The sequence below is a fragment of the Aythya fuligula genome, chromosome 19 (genome assembly GCF_009819795.1).
Source record: "Aythya fuligula isolate bAytFul2 chromosome 19, bAytFul2.pri, whole genome shotgun sequence".
In the NCBI taxonomy this organism is placed as follows: domain Eukaryota; kingdom Metazoa; phylum Chordata; class Aves; order Anseriformes; family Anatidae; genus Aythya; species Aythya fuligula.
This window is the reverse complement of record NC_045577.1, coordinates 989,729-1,008,228: the sequence shown is the minus strand read 5'-3', so window position 1 is coordinate 1,008,228 and position 18,500 is coordinate 989,729. Positions and strand designations below refer to the sequence as shown.

The 18,500-nt window shown below is 41.8% G+C and overlaps 1 protein-coding gene across 2 annotated transcripts in view; it reads right to left on the bottom strand.

Moving 5' to 3' along the window:
* Nucleotides 1-18,500, bottom strand: part of MAPKAP1 (MAPK associated protein 1) — a 101,340-nt gene that overhangs the window by 26,655 nt on the left and 56,185 nt on the right. The window contains exons 7-8 of one of the 2 annotated variants that reach the window (XM_032200021.1): nt 16,784-16,893; nt 530-637 (exon numbers count right to left, since the gene is read on the bottom strand). In XM_032200021.1, the coding sequence (XP_032055912.1) occupies nt 530-637; nt 16,784-16,893 (218 nt within the window). The remainder of the gene's footprint in view (nt 1-529; nt 638-16,783; nt 16,894-18,500) is intronic. The other variant, XM_032200022.1, reaches the window with a different exon arrangement.

Sequence of the window (18,500 nt, the reverse complement as noted above, 5' to 3'; positions counted from 1 at the left end):
AGGAAATAATGTTAGGACCATTAAAACAGTAACAGTAAAAATGTTTCAGAGTAGCTGGAGAGATGACTATTTGTCTACCTTTTAAAAAATCATCACACTACTCTAATTATAGCTTCATGGTTAATTTCTTTAAATTCAATTAAAAAAAATATATCAGTGCCTTCTACAGCAGTATTGACATGGCAAAATATATTGCAGACCAATCACTTTATTCACTAAATAGTGTCTGCAACAGAAAAATCTTCGTATTTCCAGTGTTTTTCAGGGTTGGTCATAACTTTATAGAGCAGAGTTTAACAGAAAAAAAGATTCATCATGAAGTGATAAACAGGATGCAGACTATTTACTAAAAGGTATGAAAAATCCATCATTTCCCTCTGGAATATTCTTTTGGCACAACAGAGAAATGCCTCAGGAAAGAGTCTCATCAAAACTTACTTGCCCAGACAGTACAGCTTGTATTCCAAAATACATAACTTATGTGAGTTTAAGCAATTTACAAGAGCAAAAGTGAAAAGGGCAAACGTACTGTTCTCTCGGACAAGGCAGAATTCCAAAGTGCTCTGGCTCTCCAAGGTACAGTCTAAATCTACTGGGACATTAGGTTCACTCTGCTTCTCCAGCCGATACTGAGGACCTGAAACATAAAGTAACTTGTAAAATCATCTGTTTTCTAACAAAGTGATGGCTTATCACGTTTGACTAATACGAGATTACTCACACCCTAGAAGTAAGGCAGGTAGGTGCTTATGTTCTAAAGCTCTTATCCAAAGGGAAGAGTCCTATCATGAAAAGGTGGAGGATGGTGTGCAAGAAAACAAAATATTCCAGACATCTATAGCACTCCAGCAATGCTACCCACCATGTTCCGACCAAATTCCAACCAACATTTCTGTATTATTCCTATGCTAAATAGCACAGATTGTTAATTAATAATTCTGTATTAAACACCCTGCCCATGCTGCAAGACAGGGGCATTGTCTGTTGTAAGAAATTCCTACCCAGATCTTGGTGTGCAACTAAGATGTATTATTTGGGCATTTTTCCTTATGCGAAAAGCACGATGTGTTGCTGCCCTCTGCTCTGCCCTCTCTGTAGCTCTACGTACAGAAAACATGTTCATTTTCAGGAGCAAAAACATTGCTCCTGATGCTGGAGAAAAGGAATCCGTTTCTTTGCTACAGGGTGGGAAAGGACCCCAACAAAGACAAGTTGTAAGTTAATTTATATTTAAAACCTGGTGTAGGTTGTAGGTAACAGAATCAATGACAGCAAAACCTCCTTGCTTTGTCCATTTGTTAAATACAGCTTCCCAAATTCCTAAACACCCAAATGTTGAACGATACCCAGAAATGGCAAAGCCAGCAGAACTGCTGTTTCTGATCTGAACTGCTGTGTTGCTGGCACCTGTTACTGAACCCACCGCTCCAGCTGCTGCTACCACAGATGAACCGCCGGGTTCAGCAGGGCCTTCAGGCCACGACCAGTGGGGCTGGGGATCTGCTGGTGCCAGCAGCGCACGGTGTGCCCCCGCTCCCTGCCTCATCACGGCAACTCTCCCGTGTTTCCCAAGCTCTTGTTATTCCACTTCTATTTCCCCATCCCAAAAACGTATACAGTATGTTAATGAAATGAAGAAGCGGAATTGCCCCTCTCAGAAACACTGGTGTCTGCACAGGTCACACCTGAGACCTGTCTGGTGAGACGAGCACATCGCTGCCCTAAGATGCACTCCTAGGTATTACGCTATCGCCTACCCCTCTGACCCATTTCTATTCATCCAACATTGTTCATTCGCTTGGTAAATTGTTCTTCATCTGATAAATTGCTTTGCACAGGTTGTGTCAAGCCTGTATTAACTGTCAGTTAGTACAGTAACAGAACTACAGGCCAAAACCAGGAAATACCGCGAAACTCAGAAAAAAGTAAAAATGGACTTCTAGACAGTCCCTACTCTTAAACAATGTATCTTAAATGTCTGTACACATTCACACGACCTGTACCTCACAACAGCTGAAAAACGTTAGGCTGATTCTGCAAGGAGTTTTACTACCGGACTCTTCTCACAAGTTCACATGATGTAACTGCAGCAGAAATATGACGTGATTCAAGGGTCTCCTAACAACACTGCTCTGGGAATTCCAACAGAATTTCAGGTTATAACGCCAAAGCTGGGTTTTATGGGTTTCTGTAACTGGAGGCAAATGCTCTGCAGGGCTGGAGGAGAAGCCCTGGGGAGCATGGCAGAGGGTGGCAGTAGGACGTCCCGTGGGGCCGCGAGCTCCTTGCACGCCGAGCGCTAGGCCAGGCCGCAGCCAGCCGCTGCTGCTACGCTCCACAACAAGCAGGGAGCGGGTACGTCAGCGTGGAGGTTACCAGGGCAAAACACCCAGAAGACAAAGCTAATGAATGCGAACTCCCGTTCTAGTCCTGTGATTTTGTCACCAATTCTTGGAGAGAGAAAAACTGTTGCTGCGTAAAAGCAAGCAGGGCGTGGATAAACAAACGTGCAGGCGCACAGAGAGGCAGGAAAGAACCACGACAGCTGTTTGAAACAAGCCACAACACGGTGAGAGAAGAGTGGCTGTACTCTCAAGCACAGTCTTTGGTCAAAAGCTCGCAGAGACTTGCTCAGGGCACCAGAGGCACCCCGGCCCTGGGGTGGGTGCAGAGCGGCCTGGGCACCTCTCTGCAGGGCCACGCTGCCGGCACAGCGGGCTGCGCGGGGGAGCACACGCCAACCCTGTGCTGCAGATACTCCTGGCAGCAGCCTTTTCCCTCATCTCAGCTTATTTTAATGTACCGGCAGACCAGCAGCTGCTGAGAATCGGGGTGTCCCCACCACCGTGCACCCCTTCCCCAAAAGCCCTGTTCAGCCACCCACACCGTTCGTGGCTGGTTCCTGCTTACAGGTACCTATTGTGCTTTATTATTTCGAGATACCCCTTACAGCAGGGGAAGGCTTATCAGGAATTAAAACCAGACAACAGAACAAACCCCAATAACTCATCCATAGCATTATTTTCCTATGGAACAACACAAATGTGTCCCAGGAAGAATCAGGGAGTATAATCAAATTAAGCGGCTCTCTTACAAAAGGCGAATGGCCATCCGCATAACAACAAACCAATTCTGTTGCCATTTAAGCAGCAAAGCCTTCAGAATGGGGTTTTGAAAGCATGACCCATCAGTTCTAATTTTTAAAACTTATCCTTTCAGTCAAGACTAGAAAAAGGCCCATTCCAACTTTTATCTTCACTACAAAGTGCTGTTATCTTGGGCTGATGTCAGGAGCTCTATCTCTCTTTCTGCTGACAAGCAGAGACGAGAGAGATAAGATTGGGAACGAATCTCACTTCTCTGAGTAAATAAATAATCAATACTCATCTAAATGTAAATGAGAAAGTATCCCCCTCTGATAACAGGGCTCTTATCAAACAGCCAATTTTCTACAGACATTTGGCCTCAACCAAATCACCATCATTCAGCCCCAGCCTAATGGCTAAAAATCGTAACTAAATTGAACCGATCACCAGAGATCAACTAAGTTCAGCCATGGCTACTACAGGTTCAAATGTTTGGAATGCAATTTTTCCCCCATTAACTTTCAATAGCAATGAAGAATACCACGGTCAGGGGTTGAATCTGCACAATAAACAAATACTAACACTTAAAAAGAGAAGGAGGCTTTAAGGAAAACCCCGAACAAAAGCCATCCCCGTCTGCAAACAAGTTAGTAGGATAGAATAACAACTATAGAAAGACTTACCTCAATATTTAATGTTTGTGGAGGTCAAACCTAACCTTAACTAACCAGACCAGTATAAACAAAAACCTCAAATGGTTTAAAACAGAACCTGTATTTCTACAGTGTTAGTCTCTGCAACAAAACACACTATGTCCTGCTCAGCCCTTATCTTTACCTTGTTCTCATGAGCTCCTGAATTCTCACAAAATCCCAGCTCCAGCTATACTCTTTTGTCAACCATTTTCACACCCTTTGTCATCCATGCATCTGTTCAAAACATTTTTGAATTTCTGATTTCCGTAACATCGACTCCCATAATTTATTGCACCATGTGAGAAAAAGAATTCCCTTTTGTCTCAAAACATCATTGCCTACCCACTGCTTTTGGTGCCATGTAGTTCTTGTTTTATGAACAGCAATGATAAAACCCTCCCAATTCACCATCTGTAGCACTTGCGCTTCATAGACTCCTCTTGTACCCAGTCATGTCTTTTCCAAACTAGAAAAGCTCTTCTCTGCTTACCATCTCCTCCTCATTTCACATCTGATCCATTTCTGCACTCATCTATTTCTGTATCTTTTAGCTCTGTTTTATCATTTTTGAGATAAAATATAATAATTAAGATGTGGGCACATCAAGATTTATGCACTGGCATAATAATGCTTTCTGTTTTGTTCTATACTTCTTTCCTAATTTCTAATGTTCAATTTGTCTTTCTGACTGCTCCTAAGCACTGAGCTGAAGTGTTCGGAGAACTATCCATGCTGACTCCAAGATACTTTTCTTGACTGATGGAAGGTAATTAGAGCCCATCATTGTATACGTATACTTACGGTTGCTTTTCACCATGTATATTATTTTGCACTCATTGACACTGAATTCCCTCTCTCATTTTATTGTCCTGTCACTCAGCATTGTGAGATACCTCTGCAGCACTTCACAGACAGCTTTTATTTGCACTATTCTTGCTTCTTTTGTATCAACAGCACATTTTGTCACATCAGCATTCACATCCTTTTCCATGCTGCACATTAACTGAACAATGCAGGTTCCACCAGTTCCACTGGAACTCCACCAGTAACCTAGTTACTAATAACGGAGAGCCATTATTCCTATTCTTTGTTTCCTGTCTTTTAATCAATTATTAATCCATGTGAGGATCCTCCTTCTCATCCTGTGACAGCTTAATTGCTTTATGAGCCTTTGTCAAATCTTTTTGGAAATCTAAGCATGCTATATAAAACACATCAGCCTCATTCAGATGGTCTCTGGCTTCCTCAACGGCTGCTCACGTTTGCGAGGCACAACCTCCTCTACAAAGGCTGTGCAGTTTCTTTCCTCAGTGTACTGCATATGTCCATATGTTATCTTTTAGTTCTGTTATTTGCTAAAATTTTAGTGAGCTTAGCAAGGAAGCCAAGGTATGCTGGTCTCTCGTACTCTTCCAAAGAACGGGAGCTGTATTTGCTGCCACCCACACCCCTGAAAGGCCGGCAGGAGCACCACACTGCACGCCACATTTAACAGCGCAGCATTTCTGTATCCCAGCTCTCCCAGAACTCCCAGTGGCTGCTGTCCGGTCACGGTGCTCTGGTACCCTTGTGGAGTAGTTTTAAAACTTACTCTATGGGCAGAGCTCCTCAGACACCTCCATACAGAAAAGCTCTGGAATTAGGACACTGCAGCCTCCAGAACACAGGAGCAGCTGGGAGGGGAGCAGGCTGCTGGGCTTCAGCAGAGGTAGCAAACCCGGTCTGGTTTTACAGCAGACAAAGATTGTCCCCAGTGAGTCAGCCAACACCGTGCCAGGAGCTGTGAGGCTGCCTGAACATCTGTGGTGTGAAGGATGTTAGTCTTTGGCCCGTAACCCAAAACAACCCCAGAAGTTTACGCGGTGATGCTGGAGGATCTCCACGCTCCTGAGACCAGCGCCAGGCGCACCAGGAGGGGTGAGGCTCAGCACCACGCACTTGCAGCACACGAAGGGCTCTCCCTTCTGCAGCCTTCCCAAGCCCTGCTTTGCTGCTCTCCCGCACGGAGCAGCGTCCCACCACCGCGAAGGGTGGCAGGCACCTGGCACTCACCTGCAAACGTCCCTGCAGCAGTGCCAGGCACTGTCTCATGTGTGCAGTTGTAATTCCAAAATAGCACACGAGAAATTCAAAATTTAAAGACTGTTTGGCAGTCACCGCCTAATGGTCATGGCAGCAGAGGCCAGGCAGACAGTAAGTAAGCAAAAATGAATGTGAGAGAGGTAAGGCAGGAAAGTAGTCAAAATAAAACATGTGATAAACATTTAATGTTGATGTCTGTGGTACTTCCCTATTTTAAGTTTCTTCTTTCACAAGGATACATGATTTACTGCCTTACTGCTGCAATCCCAGGTTTTGAAAGGGTGATTTCTTTTTAGTTTAAAGTATGTTTGTATTTATTTTTTGTTACCACTTTCTTATTATTGCTGGAAATATGCGACAGCTATTACAAGGTTATAAAAAAGAGGAAGTTTATGTATTTCTATCATTTCAAATAGTCTGTCAAAAAATATCAATTGTGCTAAATGTAAGACTGCTGGATTCCAGCTTTCGCTCTGCCAGCCCATGGGTGGCACAGGGAAGAAGTGCAACAGCTCATTCTGGGCACTCATTCGATGCTGGCTGGGAGCAGGCGAACTGTGCCACCACATTGCCCTCCTTGTCTGCACTGCAACGCAGCTCCCCGGAGGTGCAGGGCAGAGCGGGTTTCCCATCAGTGTTGGACACTGACCCTTGGTTGTAGGATGGGGCAAATATCATGAGTGAAAGAACTGAAGGAGAGGGATCAATACGTTGCAGAAAGCAAAGAAACTGAGAACACAGAGAGGTCCCAGGCCTCCTGCTGCAGGATTTTTCTTAGAACATAACAGAAGGGGCAAAGATTTCATTGTGTGCTTGGCAATGACAATAAAACAACAGAAAATATGTAAACAGTTTGAGAGGAAATAGCTGTAAAGCCAGAATGTTTACATCTCAAATCCTACTGCTATGAGGACATCTTAAATCTGTTTATCCGTTGAAAATCTCCAAAGCCCCTCAACACCTCTGAAGTGGAATAAAGATTTTATCATTAGAAATGCAAATACTGTTAATAAAGATATTTGAATAGTGAAAACAAACTTTTAACAATATGCACAAGCACGAGACTTTTTCTTTTAGTCCAATCTGCTTTTTCTTAACTTGCACTGTTGTGACATTACCAAATTTTACACACAGTTATCTGCTGCTCTCCACAGAAATACAGATGGTTTTTGTAGAAATAAACAGTCATTTATATGAAACAATTGTAAAATAGTTTATGGAAACCAGTGGTGTAATGCATTCAAATAAATGCCAGGACCGGCTGATGGAGAGCCAAGGTGTTAAATCACACTGCTTAAGAATTCAGCTGTGGGAAACAGATAGTAAATCCAGAGTGACAGAATTTCCAGTGATGGCAAAGGTTTCTGACATCTAGTCCAGTACACAAAAACTACAGCAGTTCAAACCCATTTTACTTAACACTACCTTGACAGCCAGTGAAATTAAAGAATTTAGTCAAAAGCCCCTTAAAAAGAAACAAACACACTTCATTTATGTATTGCTCTTTTGTAGAACAGAACGCGTGCAGCGTGACTAGCAGCAAACTAGTCTGCAGAATATTAACAGAAGTATTTTATTTAATGTCTACTACAGGCCTTTATTCTTTTTACGTTAGCATCACAGCTCTAAATAAAGCTGAAAACAGAAAGAAATCGTGTTTTGTCTTTAACACAACATACCAATGGCCAAACCACAACAGCCGTATTTTTTATATACATATATAAAATGTGTATTGTCAATCACAATTTCAGAGACATTGTGCAGGAACTTGTCTGTGCGGGTTAGTGACAGGGCAGTACACACGACAGCTAACACACCACGAGTCCCCTCCACGAGCTGCTACCTAAAGGACAGCACCAGCGCGAGCACCCTGAGATCCAGGCACAGAAGGCTATTTGTGAGGTACATCAGCGTAAGGGCTCTGCACTGCTGACTTGAATTATGCAGTGAGGAAGGTGCCTTTCCCCGTTACGGGTGTATAAGCAATAGTATTCCAGCAAGAGTAATATAACTACCCAGGCGGGTGCTTTGCGAGCTTCACAAAAAGCTAGCAGGATGGAGGTGGTGCCATGAATGTACCTGGTGTAAGAGCAGTATCTTCTTTCATCAGAGTGGATAAAATAAACAAAAAATCTCTACCATCCAAACATTGAGCTGTAGAATTTAAAATGTCACATAAATTACAGCTTTATTACCGATCCAGAAGAACCAATAAATGTATGATTTCAATACCAACAGCTCTAAAATAGACTCGGTCTAATATTTCACTTTCATTTCAGAGGCCAGACATGAAAAATTTTCCTCAACAATTCAGGCTGATGTCCAGACCCCATCAGCCCAAACGCACAGGACTAACGAGCTATTTCTATTCTGACAAACTATTCACAAACTTTATTCCCTGTGAGCGGCTCCACGTCCACCAGCATCCCTGCCCCCGTCACGTCAGCATCTGCACAGCATCAGTGGGCTAGCGAGAAAGGGCGCACTGAAATAAATCATTACTGCTGCAAAACAGAAGTGGAGATTGTAGGCAAAAGGAAGAACTTTCAAGCAGCCTCTGTCACACCCTCTCCAGCACAGAGGTGTTTACACCACACAACACCAATCCAAAGGAAATTTTGCTAAAGAAATAATGGGCAAATGATCTAGCCAGCTCCTCGCTGCACCTGGCAAGGGGACAGACACCACTGGGAGAAAGTTGTGATATTTGGGGGCTCTATGTTTAAACCTAAGCCATCTCTTTTTTTTTTTTTTTTTTTAATAGATTTCCTCTTCGGTGAGAAGAGGGCAAAAAGCAGGAGAAAGTCTGGCAAAGGATCTACACATATTGATGTTTTTAAGTTTATAAATTTGTATCCTGCTAGTGTAAACAGCGTAATGCAAGGAAAAAATACTTCGAAGTATTTCCAGGTAAAGCCATTTATAACTGAGGGCAGCAAACTCTGCAGGGATGCTATAATTATCCAAAACAAAGCACTGAAAGCCAAGGAAACTCAAAACCACCATTAAGCAGAAAAGCACGCATGTAAGCACAAGGAAATACAAATTAATTGGCTCTTCACTGTCACAGATGCTGGGGCTTCCATCTCCAAAAGTCAGAGCAAACATATGCATCGCCTACTCTAACATATTTACTTTTAATTTTAAGCTCCTCGGTTATCATCATCCAATGACAAAATCAAACTTAAATGACAGTTCCTTCTAATCGTGGTTCATCTCTTAAAAATGCCTTAATCACAGGCTCGTGGTTTTACATGGTTCCTTTCATCTATTATCTCTGCATCTCTACATATGCATATTTCCAGCCATTTCTTCTTGTCCGTTATTCCCCAGACAGCTAGTTACCAATTTTCGGTAATTTAGAAACTGAAATTGAGGTGTGTACGTCCTAGAAAGTAGACTCTGTGTTTGAAATCTATAACGAGGCTCCAAGAGAGTGCATGCCACAACGGCCCGGGCACTGGCTTTAGACACACCGCGGGCTCCCCAGACCCGTATTTGCCTCCAGAGCTGAAGCCGACGGCCCTGGAGGGAGCCAGCACCGAACACACGGCACAGACCCACCGCCAGCCCGGGCGGCCCCGGCACGAGCAGCGCCAGCTCTGTGCTAGCAGCTGCAGGGGACAAAGGGAGCAGGGCACTGCAGCACCCAGCCCCCTGCGTGCCATCCGGACTGCTGCGCTACGCCAGGAGCACCGCCGCCACGGGCCAGGTTTAAACGAAAACCTTCAGCTTGACGGCATCCTAGCGATTTCCCTTGGGCCTGGCAGGGTACTTGACAATAAGTGGTTTTTCACACAAGTGGTGTCTTTGTATTATAGTTTTTGCTTATCTCCTGCATACGTTTTGAATAAAATGTGTTTATAAACAGTTTCAGAAGCATGTTTGAAACATGAGACTTGACATTAAAAGTGGTGCTGAAACTGCTATGTTAGAAAGTGAATTTTCAAAACAAAAACCTCAGATCTCTTTTCCCTTGTTACTCTCTGAATGAAAGATAAGCTTCATGTTTGCATCAGTGCTCCTCACTTTGAGCTTCTGTTCTCGAGGTTCTGAAGGGTAACTGAACAGCCCTGTGCAAACAAATCTCAAACAGAGGAATAGCAAACTGCTACAAAACACGGTTTTGTAATAGGCTGTGCTGCTCGGCACAGCTCTGGGTTACCTGGTGATGGAACAGACCAGAGTTGCAAAGGCCAGTTAAAATAATTCCCGTGGCAGAGACTAAAATACAATAGGGAGGCTTTTATTTCTATGTTCCATCCCTGTTTCTTGAATTTTTCTCTTTATTACTCAGCTTCCTTTGGCAGTGAGATAATACACTTACCCAGATTAAGAAGATTATTTTAGACTATTTTTGGTCACTTTACACATTTTAAAGAATGCAAAAAGCAATAGTTGACAGCTGTTAGGGACTTCGGTGTTATTGTAAAGCAGCTGTTTTCATTTATAGAAAAAGCACTAGTCTTTCTGCAAGCTGAACAGAATACTAAGTTAATAACTCACTCTAACCTGCGGAAAATACAGGTCATGTCTGTGAAATGTTGGCAGAAGATATTGTTTATAACAATTAAACTTGTATAGCATTTTGTTCTTAAAAGGACTGAGCATTTCTGGTTCAGGGATGTTTACAGTTTGAAGGAGCTATTAAATAATAATCAGTAGCATGTTCATCCTGCAAAGAATTTCTACTTAAAATCAGACAAGATTAATCAGACAAGGCTTCTCTGTTCACAAGAAATTTCAAATGAAGAGAGGCTGACATGGACCAGAAACAGGCAGGATTATTCTAATGTTTCAGCATTTTACATTGTTTAGTTTTGTCTCGTTTCCTTCTAAGAACATTCAGTTGTTATAAACGGGTATCAGTGCTTCATTTGTTTGAAAACAAAGCCTCTGCACATATTCTCTTTGCATTCTTATTTATTTTACATTAGTATTTATAGTCCATTCAGTCAAGCTCTGGGGAAAAGGCCACTGGCATCCTAGAGAGTGTATTTGTTGAAGAGCAAAAGGTATGTATGAGACAGCTGAAAGGCAGGGAAGATAACTTCCAAGCGTACATATAGTTCCTGCACGTATTTAATTTGAGAATCACCATGGCATCAAGATACACAAAGCATCAAGAATGAAGTCATCATCTTCCTTATGTTCTTAAAATTGTTAGCCATGCAAACATGCTTTATAGAAAATACTGAATGTGGGTTTTAGCGCAGATATAAAAAACCTGATACGATCTACTTGCCTACCGCACGTTGTGGGATGCTGTCAGACCAAGCCTGAGCTGCGCTGTGCTACATGAACAGAAGGGTCTCTGCGTCTCCTCTTGGAACAACTCTGTTTTTCTTGGTCTAACTGAGAGCCTTCATATAAAGCAGGATTTAAAAAGTGCCTCTACCATAAGCTGAATTCCTAGTGTAAGCTGGACTAACTAGCTGGGTAACATGTAAGGACTGGTAAAAGAAAGACCAGAAGAAAGACACACCGCACTGACTGTAGAAAAATGGTTTAGCAGTAGAGCGAATCAACAGTTGTACTGATGCTGGTATTTTACAGCTACACAACATGATCTGTACATCTTCCAGGATTTTTCTGCAAAACGTGAGGGTGGGATCTTAAAAGTATGCCTAAAGTCTACTCCTTTTTAAAGTTAATATTGAGGCTAACTGACTTCTAAGGAGTAGCATTATGCTGAATACTAAACCACCCAAATCTCACCTTCTAAAAGGGATTTTCAAGGCTCCATTATTATCTGTCCAAATTCTAGACAGCACCATATCTGACATTTTCACTGATAAATTTAGGAAGAACGAGAAGTTCTTATGCTCGTGATTTCAAGCATGTGATTCCCTTTCCATAGATCTGCTGCATTTCAGACCGACTTTATATTTAAACCTTCAGCTGCTGGAGTGCTCACAAAGTTCAATAATATTTTCAAAGAGCTGCAGACATATCAGGATTATACAAAGCAACCCTTACATCATCTGTGCATATTAGGGTACTCTACAGAGCCATTATCACAGCATCTCAGCACTGCCCAGGTCAATGAGGCATGCCCAACAAGGTACCTGTAGAACTGCATGGAGATTTCAGCTTTTCCCTCTTCACTGCCTTGGACCACAGTGGTTAGGGTATCATCCAAACCTAATTCTTCTCTCCCATTCTGCCTATTTTGAGAAAGCTGGCTTGCATCAAAGATTCTACTGAGCCTCCCTCAAGGTGGTCCATCGCTGGATTTGTTGCAGGAAGACGCAGGTCAATAGATGGAGACAGAAGTGGGCTACGACCTTTCTTGTATAAAGAGTACAATAAAAGAAATGGAAAAAGCATTCTGTCTAGCTCTATTTAGATATTATGTTAGATATTTAGATATTATGTAAGATAAAGTTACTGCAAACAATTCAAAGAGAGATCCCAGAGGTGGATCCTCTGGGAGCTCATTCCATGACCAAGAATGTTTTATTTTCAGCTCTCATGTAAAATATGCATTTGCAGTATGTGCTGCTGAGCACGCAATAGGTTAAACAAACTGATGATAAAGTATTCTACTTAGTTATTTTTCATTACCATAGGAAAACATCAATTACATTTTCTGTTTTATGAGTGAACACAAGGGAATCCATTACAATAAGAGAGCTTATATGGCTGTTTTTGCTGCTTCTTTCCTAAGCAAAAAGAATAGTTTTAAAGACAATGGAACCAGCCCACTGAAAGGCAGGCAAACCAGCATATCTGCATACAATTCCTATCCTGGTTTATCCAGCCTGACTCCAACTCATTAAACATCTGCCTCAACAATTTCCTCTGCAGATTTATCTTCTCCAGCGTGTAGCACTGACTGTTTGTTACAGACTTTTCCCTAACTTGCCACCATTCGCATACAATTCTTCCAGTTTGTTATTTGGGCATGTGGCAAGAAATGATACAGTACTGCCATTAACTCCCTGCTGCTATCTGTTGTGGGACAGGTCATGAAGCTCCCAAAACACTGCTCCAGTAACAACCATGTCCTCTATGGAAGGACTTGAGGGGTCTGGTTCTCTCAGCTGTAACACACAGGTTATTTTAACACCTACATTTAGGGCAGATTTACTCAACGTTTATTATTTAAAAATTATTCATACCTTTCATATCTTCAATGCAGTTTTTTGACACAAAGAAAGGGCAACTGCAAAGAATATAAAACACTTTGAATTGTTTGCAGTAACGTTATCTAACATAATATCTAAATAGAGCTAGACACAATTAGAATGCTTTTTCCATTTCTTTCATTGTACTTTCTGTAAGAGAAAGGTCGTAGCCCACTTCTGTCTCCATCTATTGACCTGTATCTTCCTGCAACAAATTATCTTTGGCTTTGAGTTAGACTGCAGTCAAAAGTCTTATTCAGCTTTGGTCTTTTCAACAAATGGAACTATGAAATAAACACACTGATATTATTTTTACTGATGTAGTCCCCACTGCAGCTATGTGAATGCCAGTGCACGTCCTGAAATGAAACATGCAGAACCCTGGGCCCTGCGCTGCTGTTCGTCAAGAACCTTTTTCCCTGTCATTAACAGTCTCATGCTCCAGAAGGGAGCAAGGGCTGATAGCTACAAATACAGTAAAGGCATTTTTAAACAGAAGTCGGAAATTGAGAAGCTCAGGTTGTCATCATCTCACAGAGGTGGCTTGGGCTTGGGCGTTTTCTGGAACTTGTGCTTCAATTGCTGGTTAAAAAGCCTACTTGTAAACTGTGGACTACTAGCTGAGTAAAACAGCTGTATAAAACTAGCCTGGTATCTTAGTTCTTCTCATAACAGAATGTCCTCTTCCCAACTAGACAACAGCAATTCTTCAGTTTCTTACTCAGAACAGCCAACCAAGGCTCGCATTTTCTTATAAACATAGGACAAGTTTGAAAAATGTCACCGAAGTCAGAAGTGGAAATAGGTCAGAAAGCAATTCCTTTTACAAGTACTTGAAACTAACAAAGCTATAAACATAATTCATTTGTCCTGTGAAGACTGATCTGTAGGCACACTGGAAATGCAGCACAGTTCATATGCATTCCAGTTTTATTAAACTATTACAAATGCTTTAAGTGAACACGCTACATCTACTTCTGCTTAGTAGCTTCTAAAATCCAGAACAGTCAGCTCAGAAGAAAGTGTTGCAGAATGAGCAGAAATACTTTTCCTAAATTATGTCATCTTTTATTCAGAACTCTGACATCCTAATACACTGCTTCATAATGACTTAAATGACAAAGGCACAGGACCTTACTCTGCTAATAGTCTGATCTTGAATTCCATTTATCTGTGTATCTCTCAATGAAAGTAAGAGGCATATTCACTCCAAAAATGAAGAATGTGGTGCTCTATAAAGAATGATGACAAAATCTTTTTCTACGCCTGCCTCAGTCAATCCATGCCCACTGTAGTGGCATCCTGAGGTTTAACCATCCCTTAATCTAGGCAGCATTTTTATCCCGTTCTGCTAAGAGCATCAGAAGGGAATGGTAAAAGGCTTGTTTCAGATCCAGAGGGCAGTGCAAGCAAGAGGATCCCTCTGTGCAAACAGCTGCAATTTCTGCTGTTATAAAAAATGACAGCAAGACTATAAATAAATAAATAAGTGCTAACTGATGAATTGCAGTTTTGGATAAGAGAAGTAACTGAGAAAAAGGGAAGTTGTGGATAAGGGAAGATAATTTTAATAGAAAGTTGTAATTTATGATTTACTGATTTAATACATAAATGCCTAGTCTGAGAAGTCCCATCACCCACGTGACAGCATTACATGGCAATGTGAACAATGCACTCCGAGTGCTCACCAACATTTTAAGAACAGAATTTGTATTCGTTTTATGACATTCACTAGTATGGGAATTCAAGCAAAAACCTTTCCCTAGAGTGATCACTCTTCTAACAGTGACTCCAACTCATGAAGTTTACAACTGCAGGTCCTAATTCTGGATGTATCTACACACAAGCTTAAAGTGAAATCTGCAAACAACAAGGCTTATTGCAACAAATCAGACTACATGTTCAAAAGTAAACATACACACAGTGATCAAAAGGTTTTTAGTTGTTACTTTTACTGTGACTTATATCCGGCAATGATGCTGGTCATATATCAAAGAGGTGAGAAGTCACATGTATAATTTATAAGAAAATTTAAATGATTTCCTACATAATCAAAAAAAAAAAAAAAAAAAGAGAGATGAAAAAAGAAAGAAGAAATATGTATGCTTCTATATCCTGTTACTACACAGGCTTCTGAGCATAAGTTCCAAGAAAACAGAAATTAATATATTAGCTGAAGAAATAAATGACAGTTCCATTCCTTTTCTAAACTACTAAACAAAAGTAACAAAATAAAAGCAAAAGCAAATTTCAAATGGACAAGGAATAACATCTGTTACACGAAGGAGGAAAGCAGTTTAAAGACTGAGCTAAGTGAATCCTCTAGACATCCCCCTTCTGGGAAGAGAAATCTGACCCCAGGAAATAAATAAAAGTCACCCAAAAAGTGAACAAAAGAGGTGTTTGAAAAAAACAGAACACCATTCATCGCAGCTAACGACTTGTTCATTATGAGTGATGATGGATAAAGACTTCTCACGCTGAGATGAAATCAAGATTTATATGCATTGTTTCCTCTCCCAACTTGTGGGAAGATCATCATCATTTAATTCTATCTCTGCGGCCAGTGATGGGCATCCAGAGAGCTGGTTATCAAACGGCGCAGTCAGCTGGCAAAAGCCGAAACGTGCAGTTGGCACATCTGGACTGAGCCGCCACAGCCGAGGGTGAACAATGACTTCTGGCCAGCCGCCAAATTGCTCGCAGACGCGAGCGGGTCTCATCTACAACACCCCTACCAGCATCTCGCGTGCACTTTTTTTTTTTTTTTTTTTTTTTTTACGAGAATCAGATTTTCATTGCTTCATTCAATTGCTCTCCTCTGCCATTTTTTACAGCTCTTATCGTTCCCTTGGAATATGGCCTTGAGACAGCTCATCCGTGTCCTTCACTGCGTTATCTCTTCTAACTTTTATTAAAACTTCAGCTTTCATCTGAAGATAGCTAATTAAATCCATGACAGATTATACACTCGTTTAAAAACTGCACTGAACTACTACTTCTAAACAGAAAAGGGTTTATTTTCTTTTCACATAGTTAAAACTAAGGGTATATAACGAGGCTTCATTCATTTACAAAGACGAGATCCTTATCTTTACCTCGTATATAGATAGGTTTATATTAAAGTTCCTTTGTTGTGTGACAAGGCTCAGTGCAATTTCTCACAGTAATTATTTCTTGTTGCTGGAAAGATCTCTCAGCCTTATACTTCTGAAATGTACGTACTAATATATATGTGAATGTGCATTTATACCCTGGAATGGTTTTGCTGTAAAATATAAATGCAAGTACCGCAAATTTTCTTTTTTAAAATGTTAATATGACTTAACTATTACAGTACTACCTTGACAACACCACGGAAAGTAAATTTGTCTTTTTCTCGAAAAGTAACAACTAATCCTTTAAATTATTTAAAGCCATATTAGGCATCATTTTCTTACATAACTTAAAAGTCTAATTCTATCAAGGACTGGCCCTACTGTACTTCCACCCGTCATCTCATGCTACTGCTGGCTGGACTTGAATGCAAATGGCTTTGTTATCATAAAGAAATATTTGCAGTAATGGATACACTGCTTTGCAGCAAACATCACACAGTTTCTCCACGGTCTGCCTTTTGCCAGTATCTAGAATACAAACCTGTGCACAGAACTGCTTCAGAGTGCAGATGCAGACTGCATCACAACACCCACTGAAAAAAGCGTGCATCTTTCATAACAGCTAAAAAGTGATATAAAATATCCTCATGGAAAAACACCCTCTCCTCTAAAAAATACAATAAATAACCCACCTGAGCCTCTCTGTGATCCCTTCCTTCTCTTTAAGGCCTTTTGCAAGATATCCTTCATGGTGACCTTCATACTGTCCACCTGAATAAGTGAGAATCCATGAGCAGCATTTCTGCAAGACAGATGCACATGCATTTTTACAAAATAATCATCATCGGGCAGCTCACCACAACTTTTTTTGTTTGTTTCAAGCAAAATACTTATCAGGCACAGCACTGAACAAAGTTGTGCTCTAAGGGTAGTTAAAAGGAGGAACTCGGCAAACTCCTTCAGAAAGGCAAAGACAAAAAAGGAGAAAATGTATTGAGATTCAAGCTGTGCAAGGACTTTCCTAATTTATCTTTATTTTTGATCAATTTGCATTCATCATTAAAAAAGAAAAATGAGCAAGTGTACGTACAATGCTCCTCAAGTACTCATTATTAAGTGTCTGATAGATGTTTTACAGTGCTTACAAGAGGAACAGTTTGCAATGTCATTTTCATACGTGTCCCAATGGCAGATGTAGCAAATCATTAAGGAGAAGTGGAAGGAAAACACTCAAAGAAGTAACAGCAACTTTTCAGCAATATTAAATTATAGCATCGTTTTAAATGTAATCTTTTTGGACATGTTTTTGCAACCATTGTGGCACAAAACCTCCTGGAAGGGTTTAGGCCAGCAGGGCACTTGTCTTGGCTGTGGGCACAGGAGAATTGGACACTTGGAGGAAACGTGGGAAACAGCATGCAGGTAGTTATGGAAGATACCAACTGCCAAATACTGAACGTGGCATCACCGGTGAAGCAGAGAAGATGACAATGTAACAGAAGAGCTGCTGGATTAATATATCAGTAAATTTTGCCCCTTAGACCTCGCAGTCAATCTCTGCTCATGTCAGTAGATGTCACTGCAGACAGTTAGCACAGAAATTTGAGAGCTGCAAGGCACCCACAGGGAAAGATTTGCACTGCATGAAAAAAAAAACTGTTTTGCAAAGCTATTTAGACAGGAGGAGGAGCTTTTTATCTGGCAACTGAGAATTTTAATCAGAGAGTGGAGCTCTATATGAATATCACAGCTGGAATATTTTAAAAGCAACTGGCAGTCAAAACCAATCCAAGCAACACAATTGCATCATTAAAATCAAGACCACATTAAATGTCACTGTGAGCCACAAATGCTAGGAACACGAGTTTAAGCTCAGACCACTTCAGATGTGGCATCCCCAGTCCAGTGTGTGAGGATGGACAGGCAGCAGCTTCCATTAACACCTCGTCCCGGCCGCTGGCTGCAGGGCACGCACCGCGGCCAGCGAACCTCGGCCCTGTGCACACGCTAGCCACCAGGTCACTTGTTTGTACTCTTCTTACAAATACCAGAGCCACAAACACTGTCGCCTTGCCGCTCACAGTACAGAGCTGGCTGCTTCAGCTCAGGATGGCCAAGAAATCCACAACAGAGCAGCTACGGAGGAACCTCTGCACGAGGAGGCCTCTTCCCAGAGCGCGAGCTCGACCCCTCCGCGTGTGCCGGCCTCGTTCATGCAGTGCCAGCGCCCGATCGCCCCACGGAGCCACACAGGATGGGGCTCGTCTCAGCCTCCCCCGGCTCTGTGCCTGGCCCGACACAGCTGGGAGCTCCGTGGGGCAGCGCGGCTCAGCGGCCTCCTCCTCCTCCGTCCCAAGCCCGTTTCATTTAAGGTTCGTTCTCAATTCTCTTTGTTCCTGGCAAAATGAA